At 39.1% G+C, this 13,541-nt stretch overlaps 1 protein-coding gene across 1 annotated transcript in view; it reads left to right on the top strand.

The window, feature by feature from the left end:
* MPDZ (multiple PDZ domain crumbs cell polarity complex component) overlaps positions 1-13,541 on the top strand; it is a 113,836-nt gene that overhangs the window by 91,873 nt on the left and 8,422 nt on the right. Inside the window, exons 30-41 of the mRNA XM_084278647.1 lie at positions 1,592-1,751; positions 2,355-2,551; positions 4,587-4,678; positions 4,960-5,014; positions 5,338-5,418; positions 7,420-7,512; positions 7,605-7,679; positions 9,083-9,260; positions 10,702-10,850; positions 11,194-11,268; positions 11,374-11,567; positions 11,828-11,975. Coding sequence (XP_084134773.1) covers positions 1,592-1,751; positions 2,355-2,551; positions 4,587-4,678; positions 4,960-5,014; positions 5,338-5,418; positions 7,420-7,512; positions 7,605-7,679; positions 9,083-9,260; positions 10,702-10,850; positions 11,194-11,268; positions 11,374-11,567; positions 11,828-11,975 — 1,497 coding nt within the window. The remainder of the gene's footprint in view (positions 1-1,591; positions 1,752-2,354; positions 2,552-4,586; positions 4,679-4,959; positions 5,015-5,337; positions 5,419-7,419; positions 7,513-7,604; positions 7,680-9,082; positions 9,261-10,701; positions 10,851-11,193; positions 11,269-11,373; positions 11,568-11,827; positions 11,976-13,541) is intronic.

Below are 13,541 nucleotides of genomic sequence, written 5' to 3'. Positions count from 1 at the left end.
TGTAAATAATTCCTTAATGAAATTTTGTGATGCAAAGTATCATCTCAGCAGGATGGCATTGTCTGCAATTTGAAGCACAGATCAGTGTGACTCATATAATGATACAAGATAATTATATAGTGTTTTGATAGCATTTTTTAGATAAATGATTGGCTTGCGTGCCATATTAAAACTTCCCACACTTTTGACATTTAATAACTTCTTAATTAAGCTCCTAGAACAAGTTCCTGAATGAAAGGAAAGTCTTTTTCAAGCAGAAGCAGAATGAAGGAACTGAAATAGGGCATTTGCATTTTCTTTAAAACTGTGGAGTATACAGTGAATGAAAGTAACTAATTTTCCCTCAGATAGGGGACCTTCCTTAAATCTCGCTATGACTAAATTGATAGCTTTCTGGGTTTTTTAAAAATTCTTAATTTACAGTGGATTGAAGTCTTCCAGGTTGTTGTTTGTTATCCATTTCACTGTTGCCTCTGATGAAGAAATTGGCTGTTTTTGGCACCCAGAGGCACCATCTGAGATACTGTGTTCAAACTTTTGCTGATGGAGATGATGAAAGCTGAAATAATGAGAACATAGCTTTGAAGCTAGGACAACACCTGAAAATCCTGGTGTTGGAAAAACACTTGGTTTTAATCTAAAATTTTGTTTGTTAACGACAGCTGATCTGCCAAATACCAGTCTCTTGGGCATGCATAAGCTTCAGAATGATGATATTCAGACATGAGTTTTTCCTACATGTTTACTGTGAGCAAGGCAAAATAATATAAATTACAAACACTTAGCCAAATCCCTGATCAGAGTCAATATTCATCAGGGAAACTGACTTGAATGGAGGTGCACCAGACTGTGAATTTGGGCATTTAACCATTATATTGCAGTAGTCGTGTGTTTCCACTTTTATCTTTTTGTGAATATGAATATACCACATAATCAAGACCGAAAGTATTTTTCTTTTTTGTGATATAGTCTGTATCCTCCTTTATTTGATCTCCCTTGTGTGTTTATAGGAAAACAGTGAATAAGATAAGACTGAAAAAGTCCAGTTACTGTGGATTTCTTCAGTTATTGTCTGTTTCATTTCAGTTTTAAATTGTCATTTCATTAAAAAAGCCAGTTATTTCTTTTTTTCTGGAGACATTTTTGAAAGCACCAAGGTCATTGTTTCCTTTCCTCCTTTTTGGCTTCCAAAGCATATCATAGGAAGAAATTACATGCGGTGTTTTTTAAAAAATAAAATGAAATAGAAGTAATTTACAAATGTGACATTAAAAAAAATCTTTAGTCTTTGTATGAGACTTTTCTGCAACGTAAAGTGGCACATAAAACTTTACTGAATTGGGCTTTTATTGTGCGTTCTGTTTGCTTCTGAATACATTTTGGAGTGATGTTATCTCTTACCTTGCCTGGTGTTTGTTTCTATCTTTGATCTCTTGCAGCCTTTCTGTGCTGTTACTCATTTAGAATTCCAGCTGCTTGGTATTTAAACTTCAAAGCCATAGTTATTGCCATTTCAACATTTTTTTGTACTAGTTTATCCTGCACAGAGTCTTCATTTGGTTAGCCACTGCATTTTTTTTGTTCTCCACAGGCACTTGGTCAGTCTGATGTAGAGCCAGAAAAGACTTTACTTTGTGACTTGCCTCTGCCCCCTCCTTCGGCGTTTTCAGGAATGACCTGTGATGTTGCACAGTCATCTAGCAGCGTCCCAGAGGACGTCGAGAAGGAGGATGAGTTTGGTTACAGCTGGAGTAAGTTGATCTTTTGTGATAATGTTTGGAATATTCAGTGTTGAAATAGCACTGTAGTGATGGGGGGTCCAGTATGAACTACTTTGCTCTCGTGTGCTTTGCGGTTCAGATGTTAAGTGTTACTGTCAGCTTTTAGTTGTGCTTGGTCAGATGTGTGTGGTGAAATATAAAACTAATTTGTTCTTCATTGCACTTCAATATTTGTTCTCCTCTGTGGTCCAAATTCACTGTTTCATATGTAGGGCTAGTTTAAGAATTCCAGTGCACTGCAAATAACTGATGGCAGTGATTGATGTGACAGCTTCTGTTACCTGAAGGTGTTACTGGATGGAAGATTATTGCTTTTATGCGTGAAAAGTCTTTTTCTAAGAGATGTTTAAATGCTTTCTGAAGTTAGAAGGAGAACAAGGAACTAGAGCTTTAGTTATAAAACACCTAAGGCTTAGATTAAAACGAAGTGTTGGTTACACTTAAAATTTTCTCATCCGATTTGGGATTCTTCTGTCAGATATTGCCCAGTGCACACAGATCTTGACTCTCTAGGTGACTTGTGAAACTTTCTAATGTAAATCCAACCTCTGCTGCCTGCGCTTTTACATTTAGAAAAGATCATGCAGCGCTATGGAAATCTACCTGGGGACCTACACATGATTGAGCTGGAAAAAGGAAGGACAGGTCTGGGACTTAGTCTTGCTGGTAACAAAGACCGATCCAGGATGAGTGTCTTTATAGTGGGAATTGATCCAAATGGAGCAGCTGGCAAAGATGGCAGGTTGCAGATTGCAGATGAGTTACTAGAGGTGAGTTTTTTCAATTTCTACTGAACTCAAAACATACCGACTTATTAAAATATTAGATTCTTCCTGCAATATAGCGGTCTAGTGTTCTTCAGTGGACTTTGAAGTCCCCAGGTTATCCAAGTTCACATCTTTATGCTACCAGATTTTTATTCTGGTACATGCCAAATAATTGCAGCTGGGATGTTTTTTCTTGGTTATAGTAGTGGTAAACAAAGTTGCCTGTGTGTAAAATGGATTAAAAATGGGAGATGATAGCAGTTTCTGGGTCATTGAGAGGTATGGAAGGGCAATGCATTTCAGACCGTGGAAAAGTCCTTTAGTCCATCCATCTGTGGAGCACTCCAGACTTGTTTGTTTACTTCTCTGCCTATTGGATGTGTGGTAAGATGAAAATATTTCGATGTTGTGTAACGTACAAAATGAGTGTTAAATTGGTGAAACAGATCCATTTGTATTGTGGACTTTTGTCTCATGATCTCATTTGGACTGTTTCCTAATGTTTTTGTGGAGAGACCCCACCACTGAAGGTGCAGCTAACACTCCCAGTATGTATGTGAGCACAAGGTATATTTTTGTATTGTCGCACTTCAGTTGAGGACACCTGCAGATGTATTCTCTGCTGTAGCTTTTCCCATTCTTTCTGATAATAGTAAGATTACTGTCATAGAAGTGCTTTTGTGCAACTTCAAAACTGTATGTGAAGGTATTTGAGGATGCACTGGAGAGGTGGATCGGGGAGGGAATAGTGAGACTGAACAAAGCTTGAGGGAGATGCTGAGAGGGTGAACCATGTAGGCTGGCGGTTGCAGATTAGGAGAGAAACTAAAGGATTTGTGGCAGTGTGCACAAATCTTGTGGAGGAACCGGTTTGTTGCAAAGCCCAGTGTGACTTGGGAGCTCTCTCTTTTTTTAAAACCTTGATGTGGTATCCTCAGAACACATCGAAACATCTGAGTCTACTCTCATATGATTTCTTGCTTACTGTCCATGCTGTAAACCTAAAAACTGATGTTAAGAGATTGTCTCCACCTCTTCTGAGAGGAGACCTCTGAGCTTGCTTCTTATGTTTCCAAGTAGCTGTCCATCAACTCTCACAGGCCGTGCCCTGTCCCCCAACTAACAGCCTGGTGGTAATTGTTCACAAGCCAATGGAAAACACTGGAAGCAGTGCTGTATCTGGATTGTCACCTCCAGCATAAATGTCAGGGTTTAGTATCCATGTGACCATGCCTGGTGTCTGTGGGAGCTGAGGGGTTGCTGTTACGCTCAACTTCCAGTTCAGTGTCTTGTGTCTGTTAGTCATTATTTGCTGTGTTTCTGCTTCTATTAGTATTACCTCAGTGTGTGTGGAATTATTTCCCCTTTGTGTAGGCCCAAGCTGTCCTTTTCCAATCATTTCCCCTTTCTTAAAGTGGACTTCTGCACTGTAGTTTTCCATTTCCAAGAACAAATGCAGGTAATAAAATGTGAGCCAATAATATCCCTATTCTGCAAATTCACACTGATAGCTCCTACCACATCTGAAACACAGGAGCTTCAGGAGGTTTCAGAGAATGTGCTCTGCCAAGTCAAGACAATGATAGCCAGGTCAAATCTTCACATTGTGAATGTACCAGTGTACAGACTTCTGTGTATAAAGTGCCTGGCTTGGAGTTGAGATTCAATAAAAACTAGCAATCTCGTTGCTGGATATAAGCAATTTCTTTATTTGTTCTGCCTAGAATTTACCATGGCTCTGCTTCATCACCAGGTCACTCATGAGCTGACCAATGGCAAGTAGAAATAGATGATGTACCAAGTCAACCCTGTAAAACTCAAAGAATTAGAGTGTTATAGTGTTAGTCTGAAATCAAACTATTAGGATTATTTTCCTGGAAGAGGGAGCAAAAGCAGGACAGAATACAGTCTTACTTTAATACAGTTGCTGCATTAACCAGAGATGTAGGGTAATGGATTTTTTTAAGGCTTAAAAATCAGTTTAAGGATAAGGGAATGAAAATATTCTCAGAAATAATTACTACCTTCTTTTGTATAGATAAATGGGGAAATACTCTATGGAAGGACTCATCAGAATGCTTCCTCAATAATCAAGTGTGCACCATCTAAAGTAAAAATAATCTTTATCAGGTAAGTTCTGGTTAAACATTTGGCTAAAGATTTATTTTTAATATGCCCAAGTTCTTCACCAACTGTTTCAGTTTTAATGTTGGCAGATGTGATTGTGAACCCAGTTCTTAGTAGTTGTTTCATATGTGTTGAGTTTTCTGGGGGTTTTTTTGGGTTGTATTTTTTTTCACTGTGAACCCCAGAAATAAAGTAACAGAAAGCTTTAGATTTAAACTTGTTCTAAGAACTGTGGTGCTGTACTTCTACATTCTTACTTCATTCTTTAAATGAATCTCTTGTAGAAATGAAGATGCAGTAAATCAGATGGCTGTTTGTCCTACAGAGTCACTTCAGGAGGTAAAGTAAATTTTAGTTGTTCTCATTTGAATGAGATACTAACATTGTTGTGGATATAGGAATGCCCTGTCTATGTAGCAAATACTACAAAAGAAAATAAGCGAGCTTTTAGTAAAGCTGCTAAATTTAGTACAGATGTACTCAATTCTGTTTTATGTTCATCTGAACTATGAAGTAAATCTAACATTCCCTTGAATAGGGTTACAGCAGTTTAAATTAATACAGAAAATTGTAAGACCCACTTTAAGTGTTTGCGTGCTACTTTATTTTGATGCAAAATGTGGACTGTAGTTTCTCACGGTTATGTTTTAATTTTCTGCTAGATGGATATCACTACTGGAAGCTCCAGTGCTTGTTCTGACATCAGTTCATTTAAAAACATTCAGTATGTGGAACTCCCTATGGTATGTGCTGAAAATTAGGTTCACATCAGCTACATCTGTATACACTGGTTTCCTTTTTTTTGTAATAGAATCCCTCTTGTGACAAAGAAACTCTGTCTCTTTCTGGAGTTGGATAGAGATTTCTGTAGGTCTTCTCTTCCTATTTGTGAATGCTCCCCAAAGTTTTCCTAATGCAGTATCTGTCTTTGGCAACCTCATGAGTCTGTAATGTCACATGGATTTGCCAGTTTTTCTGTGTCTCTGGAATGTCACTTTTTGTCTTGTTTGCAAAACGTGTGGTAACCAGCTGCTGGTGGTGCCTCAGGTAAAATCATTGCCTTAGTTGTAAATGAGTTAGCAGAATATAGGCACCAAATCCCCTCAATAACATATCTATTTAGTGGAAACTGCAACTGGAAGAAAATAGATAGATGTTCTATACCTATGAGGCTGCCAAATAAGGGTGGAAAAATGCCTCTTCTGTTTACTGAGTGGGAGAATACAGTTGTATTCAGTGGATATAGAGATAGAAACTTGCAGACTATTGGTAATTTTTTCTTTTTGGAAGTCGTCTAGCCTTCTGTTGTTAAGTAGGAATATATCTTACAGATGTTGGTATCCAGATGATTTAAATTCTAGGTGAGAGCATTAGGGAATTTCACTATGCCACAAACATTTACTAATTTCACAGGGAGATTTTTCCATCCTCTGTATTTTCCACTCCTGTATGTGTTTTTTTTCTGTGGTTTCAAATAATGGATTTAAGCTGTATCATCAAGTTTTATTTTCCTTAGTTTGTAGTTTCCAAATATTTTGTGTTTTTTACCCCAGCGTATAATGACTGAGTCATAGCTGACCTTGTAAGTTTCAAAGGACTGGGATCAGTACCATTTAATATATTCATCAATAACATTGATGGTGAGGTTGAGTGCAAGTTTGCAGATGACACCAAACTGAGTCGTGCAGTTGACATGCCGGAAGGATGGGATATGATCCAGAGAGATCTGGACAAGTTGTAGAAGTGGGCCCATGTGAACCTCATGAGGTTCAACAAGGCCAAGGGCAAGGTCCTGCACCTGGGTCAGGGCAATCCTCATCATTAGTACAGACTGGGAGACAATGTGATAGAGAGCAGACCTGCAGAGAAGAACTTGGGGGTGCTGGTGGACAAGAAGCTCAACATGAGCTGACCGTGCATGCTCACAGCCCAGGCGGCCAACCATATCCTGGGCTGCATCAAAAGGACTGTGGCCAGCAGGTCAAGGGAGGTGACTTTCCTGCCTACTCTGCTCTCGTGAGACCTGGAGTACTGTGTCCAGTTTTGGAGTCTCCAACATAAGAAGGACATGAAACTGTTAGATCAAGTCCAGAGGAGGGCCACAAAGATGAGTGGAAGGCTGGAGCATCTCTCCTATGAAGACAGGCTGAGAGACTTGTGGGTTGTTCAGCCTGGAAAAGAGAAGCTCCAGGGAGATGTTATAGCCGCTTTCCAGTACCTGAAGGGAGCCTACATACAAGATGGAGAGGGACTTTTTATCACTTTTAAATAGTGATAGGATGGGGAGGAATGGTTTTACATTGAAAGGGGTTAAATTTAGATTGGATATTACGAAAAAAAAAATTGACTATGTGGGTGGTGAGGCACTGGAACAGGTTGCCCAGGGAGGTGGTGGATACCTACTCCCTGGAAGTGTTCAAGGCCAGGTTGGATGAGACCTTGAGCAGCCTTGGGGGGGTTGGAACTTGGTGGTCTTTAAGATCCCTTCCAGCCCTGGCCATTCTATGATTCCATGACTAGATTTGAATTTGGAAGTATTTCAGGTTTATCCTGGTAACCAGTGTACTGTTTGTAGGTTGGCAAAATCTCTTTCAGAAATTGATTATTTTAAAATGAAAATATCTATGCATTCAGAAAACACAAACTTTTTTTAAATGTGCAGGCTTCACTGGTATTTAGTGAATGTATGCTAACATTTTGATAAATGCAGTACGTAACCATTTGCATTTTTCTGTTTTCCCCAGGATCAAGGAGGCTTGGGAATTGCCGTTAGTGAAGAAGATACAACTAATGGAGTAGTTGTTAAGAGCTTAACAGATAATGGTGCAGCAGAAAAGGTGTGTGAACATTTAAAATCCAAATAGGGAATGAAGTGGTTTTTTCAAGTAACATCCAGAGCTCATATATTTTTCTTCTGTGTTGTTTCCAGGATGGACGAATCAAAGTTGGAGATTATATCCTGGCAGTAGATGATGAAATTGTGGCAGGCTGTCCAATAGAAAAGGTGCTTCTGATGTGTCAGGAATATTGCAGAACTTAACACAGGTGGTGATTGTGTCTCAGACAAACCAGCGAGGCTTTCATGACTACACTCTCAGTTAATTTTCAAAGCTGGCTAAAGAACCAAATATCCACTGGCATTGTCTGGATAATGAAACTACTGCAGAAAAAAGATAAAGCCTGTATTAAAGTTCAGCTTCTATTTGCATTAATTCACTACACTAATCATCTGTTTCTGTGCTACAAATACGATTTTTTTTCTTTGTTGTTCAGATCAGATGTCTGAGAGTCACTTGGTTGTGGATTGAAAGCTGTGAACTGTCACTCAGTAACAACCTTCACAGACACTCCATTTTAGGAGTAGTAGGACCAATAAAATAAATATATGTAAATTTACATGGATGAGTTGCTTTAGTGGTAAATCAGGTCATAAACTATACTTATACATGGGGAATGTCTGCAGTAATGGCTTCGTTATATTCCAAGATTGGTAATTCAGCCACTTGGAGAAAACTGTCTCCATTCCTAAATAACAACATTTGTTTCTAACTTCTAGCCTTGCAAACTCAATTTCGGTTCTGTAATGAATCAAGAAGGGCTTTTTTTAGCACTTGCCTTGCTACCAAGTGAAGTGATTCTTCAGGCATAAGAAGATCACTTTCTGTTTGTTAAAGACCAATTAGGAGAGCATCCATCTTACTCTTTGATGCACTGCTATCTCTGAAACAGTAAAGGAGTCAGAGATAGTGAAGTTGTCCGTAGGGAAGTAGGTTGGTGTTGGAAGAAGAGACAGAGATTGAGTAAGTAATTTCCGAGAATGCTTCTGCTAAAATGTAAAGTCTCGGGAGGATTTGCTGTCTTTTCTGTGAGATGGCAATTAATTTTGAAGGTTTTTCAGTATCCCTTTAAACTAAATTTTGCATTAGACCCTCCCTTACGCAGTTAAGATGATAATTTCAGGTTTTGTTTCCAGCTGTGCATCCGATTAAGGAAGAGCAATACACTTAATTGTATCAGAAGATGTTTTGTCATTGACTTCTATGGGATTGGAATTGGTCTCCATCCAAGCATTAAAAGACAATACTAGTTTTCGGATCTTCATAATTGTTGCTATAAACATAGTATTTTGTACAGAGGAGCAGTTGAAAGACTGCCACATTCTCATCTCACCTGGTATAGTTTGGCAAAGTTGCATAGAAGCTCCTTGATCACAGCCAGACCTGACCCACAGTTAACTCTGTTGCTGTTTCTTATAAGAAACATCAATATTTGTCCTTGTTTGTTACCAAGAAAACCTGCAGAATTGAGACTTATACATCCAGTTTGCAGAACAGTTCTGCTTTATTTTTGTTTTACAACTGAGAAATCCAGTTACACTCTTGACCAGCTTTTCTCTTTATCATTCAGTTTATTGGTCTCCTGAAGACATCCAGACCAATGGTGAAGCTTACAGTCAGCTCACCAGAGACAGATAACCCGACTGCAGTACCAGTGTCTTCCACCCACACCGCAGCAGTCAGGAGGAGAATGCAGCAACCAGCAGCTGCATTTGTTTGCAGTACACCAAATCCAGAATCAGTGAAAAGTAAGGTTCTCCTAGTGTCTGTCTTCACTGGGGTTGTAACACAAAAATGAAGAGCTAGTTTATAGACATTTCTTTCTCTTTTTGTATGCATTCAGGTGCCTTCTGAGTTGCATTCTTCTAGTACTTCCAGATTACAGATACATCTAAATAAAGCAGTGAGGCTCCATGCCTCATAGACCTACCTCTTGCCTTCCCAATGGGTTCTTGTAGAGGCAAGAGGATGGAGGCATTTCCTTCTACATCCTAAAAATTGTGCAGCAGGTGCTTCTGTCATGGTTGTCTAGAACTAAGACTTTAAATGATGGAGAAAAGTCAGGTCATCTTTACTAAAAGAGGGGAAATGGTTGAGACTCTCCTGCCACTTATGACTAGCCATGTTTGACTCCCTCCCTTTAGAGTGGAGAGCTGAGATGCAATTGATGATGGTTATTAAACAACACACTGCTAAGAAGCCAGTAATAACTTAATTGAACAACACACACTTCACTGTTAATTTACATGTACATCACTGCAAGTATTACCGAGTCATATTTCTGCTGCTATTACTTGCAGTAATATTGACATGCAATTATATTACTATAAAGAAATCTTAAGAAGCACACAAAAGACCTACTAGGTAGTAATTATGTTGTCTTCCTTTCACCCATCCATCTCCACCGTGCCACAGCAAGTCTTATGAGTAAACCCCTGATGGAGACTGCAGCAGTGATCCCTCTAGCATCCTGGGGATTTGTGATTGTAATTTTGCTTCACTACCATTTACAGGCATCCACAACCCAGTTGTTGGAAGATTTCCTTCCTCTTGGTTCTCCACCTGATATTTTATTCCTCAGCTTTTTTCTACCAAGCCCACCCTTTTGCTGCCCCTGCACCTTGTTTTCTCTGCACAGGCTCCTTCCAAATAACCAACTCATCCCTAACTGCTTTTTCTCTATTGGCCTGGTTTCTTCTGATCTTTGGTGTTTCCAGGAGTACTATGTAGGCAGCTTTTGGCCCAATAGTGATGTAGCTATGTAGATGAGGTCATATTTGCCTACGAGACTTCCAAGTCTTTAGTTTGTATGTTGCGTGTACACTTTATGCCTTCTGGACAGAATTATTTTATTTAAGTCTTGGCTACTCAGGTTGAACTAAGCATGAGCAGTTACGATCATGCACGTGAAGAACTTGCATAACAGAGCAGTAGAGTAATCTGTTCTATACTTGCACAGAAGCTGGTTCCCTCCAGAAGCCAAAATTCTTAGTGTTAAAAGACTTGTTGTTCTTGAAGGACCTATCACACCCTACACCTACGTATTTGTCTACATAAGTTTCTGAATGGTCAAGTCCTCCATTAGTGCCAGTGGAACTCTATTTAATGAGTGCCCTTTTAAAGTGCCTCAGAAGGATTTCTATGCCTGTTAAGTAATACTGAGTCCCCTCTCTCTAACTGTTGTTGTAGACATGAACTGGGGTTCAACTGCCACCTCAACAGTCACCTGTGACCCATCTATTTCTCCCATCATTCCTGGGTGTGAAACAACCATTGATATCTCCAAAGGACAGAGTGGTCTTGGTTTGGGCATTGCTGGAGGAGCAGACACTTTACTGGTTGGTTGGAAAGATACATGTGTCCCTGAAGTAAAATAACAATAGTGAAATTAAAATGTCTGATAAATTCTGTCTTTGTTTTTTTCCTGTAACATTTGTAGAAAGATAACAAAGATACTGGTTCAGGAAAAAAAAAATCCAAAACCCCAACAACCAAACTTTAAAAACTGACAGTGTAAATTAACTTCTTAAATATTTTGGTAATTTGTTGATCATACATCTGTCTGTCTATCACCAATAAATTGTTGTAGAAATTGTTAATTGCTTTTCATTCAAAGTAGGGGCATGTTCTTTCAGCATGCTTCATTCATTCATTCATTCATTTATTTATTTATTTGCACAGGGAGCCATCATGATCCATGAAGTATATGAAGAAGGAGCAGCATCTAAAGATGGGAGACTGTGGGCTGGGGATCAGGTATTAGAGGTGTGATGGTATATGAGTTCATTTTTATTGTCATTTGCTGGCTAGGCATCTTCTGGAAGGTCCTGAACACATTATCATTGTATGCTTTCATTGCAGGCGAATGGGATTGACCTCAGGAATGCCACACATGATGAAGCAATAAATGTCCTTCGACAGACTCCTCAAAATGTTCGTCTGACTGTGTACAGAAATGAGACCCAGGACACAGAAAATGAGGCTTATGAACTTCTTACTATAGAGCTCCAAAAGAAGCCTGGAAAAGGCCTTGGGCTGAGTATTGTTGGGAAGAGGTATGAATGTACCTGTAGAGTCAAGGTCTGGAACTTGCTGGGCATGTTGATGTTTCTGTTGGAATCTGGTGCTCAGATCTTGTGGGCTTGAAGACCGTATGTGTCATTTTTGTGCCGAGTAAAATTGCCCATTTGTAGAAGAAGTAGCCCAAAGTTACTTTAGCTGAAAAATGAGACAATGTTTATTGTATTCCTAAGAGCAAACCGTGAAATGTCCCTCAGATAATACTGTAATGCAAAATCTATGTGTGTATTTGCAGAAATGGTCCGGGCGTGTTTGTGTCAGACATTGTCAAAGGAGGAATAGCAGATACAGATGGGAGATTGATCCAAGGTGACCAGATATTGACAGTGAATGGAGAAGATGTTCGATATGCTAACCAGGAGGCTGTTGCAGCTTTGCTAAAGGTATTGGGAAAAGAGAAGGTGCATGAAAGCGAAGATTTGAGATCCAGATTTTTTTAAGGCTTTAGTTCTGTTCAGACTGTTACTCAGATGTCAGTGAGAATGAGCTGTGGATCCAGATTGAAGCTTCCTGAAGTCTAGAGCATTCAGATTTTGATATGTTGCCTGAGGAAAATTTGAGTAGTGGTGATGCAAAATGGGAGTGGTGGTGCAGAATGCCATTGCTTAGAAGGCAATAGAAGACCAGTACTTGGAACAACCTAAAACCTGCCATTGTATTTGCTTCCAAGAAACTGGTAACTGTTTGACTATCTCACCTTTTTAGGAAGATAGGCAGAACTGACTTTAGATGGTGGAGAATTCCTCAGAGTCGCTGTGCCAAAAAGTAACTACTTCCACAGCTGATGTTCATCTTGTTTTTTCTTGTGTGTGCCTAGTGTCATAGCCATTTTTTACTGTAATGCATTTTCCAGTGACAAAGGCATCTACTATAAGAAACGGATTTCTCACAAAGATGACAGAAGTAAACTCCTACTTCTTGAACTAGAATTTCTGGTCTCAATAAATTTTCTGCTTCTGATGTCCACCCCCAGTTTTCAAATCAGAATGAAGTAAAATACACAACATTTCCTGTAGTCTGGCAGGAAGTCCAGCTGGTCAGCCATTTGTCTGTTTTCCATCCAGGGTTTTGAGACATTCCTTCTGTATGGTAAGGATTCCACCAAGCCAGCATTTTCCAGTGGTAAACCATTCCACTGGAAAAAAACTACCAGCAACTACTCGTAGCTGACCCTGTGTATGAACACATAGTCATCCAACCAGGCTCCTTTGCACTCACATGCAAAGCTATATTTTTCCAGGTTTTGAACAGTTCCTTGAGATCTTTTTGTTTGCTTTTGGTTTTGGTTTTTTTTTTATTTTTACCTTATTTTAGGGGAGTGGAAGAGGGGTGGGGAGTAGAATGGGGAGGTTGGAGCACTTCTGTGCATGTAAGTGAGAATGCCAGAACTGGGTCTGTGCTCTGGCAATGAACTCATTAATATACTTATTTTTCTGGGGTAATGTCCATTCTGACATGATACTTTATTTTCTGTAAGGATGGTGTACGGCTTCTACATATGCTGGACTTCAACATCTCTAAACTAAAATGCCATTTTATGTAGAAATTTTCTTTTCTTTTGGCAAGCATTTTGAAGTATCTGATTGAAGATTCTTAGTTCCCAGTTACCATTCATATGTTACTCATTTGAGTACTTCATACCACTTGGTAGTGCTTGCAATTAATTATCGTAGTCCTGAGAAACAAGGCTTTTAAAATACCTCAGATATATTATTGTTAATGATTGATTGGGTTTTTTTTTCATGCAGTATAGACTGAATAAAGCACAATCATTCACATAAAGATAGTCACCAGTGTTAGTTCAGGTATCAATTCTGCTTTCATTCACACAAGTAAGATCTAGGACTGACTTGTCTTGCACTGCCTGAAACAGATTTTGCTAGAAAATTATTTATGAACTTTGGAAAATCCCAATGTATTGTAAGTAGCATGAGACCACTAGAATGCGT

This window comes from Gallinula chloropus (genome assembly GCF_964237585.1).
Source record: "Gallinula chloropus genome assembly, chromosome: Z".
NCBI lineage: Eukaryota > Metazoa > Chordata > Aves > Gruiformes > Rallidae > Gallinula > Gallinula chloropus.
The sequence above is the reverse complement of the archived record's forward strand: the minus strand, read 5'-3'. Positions and strand labels throughout refer to the sequence as shown.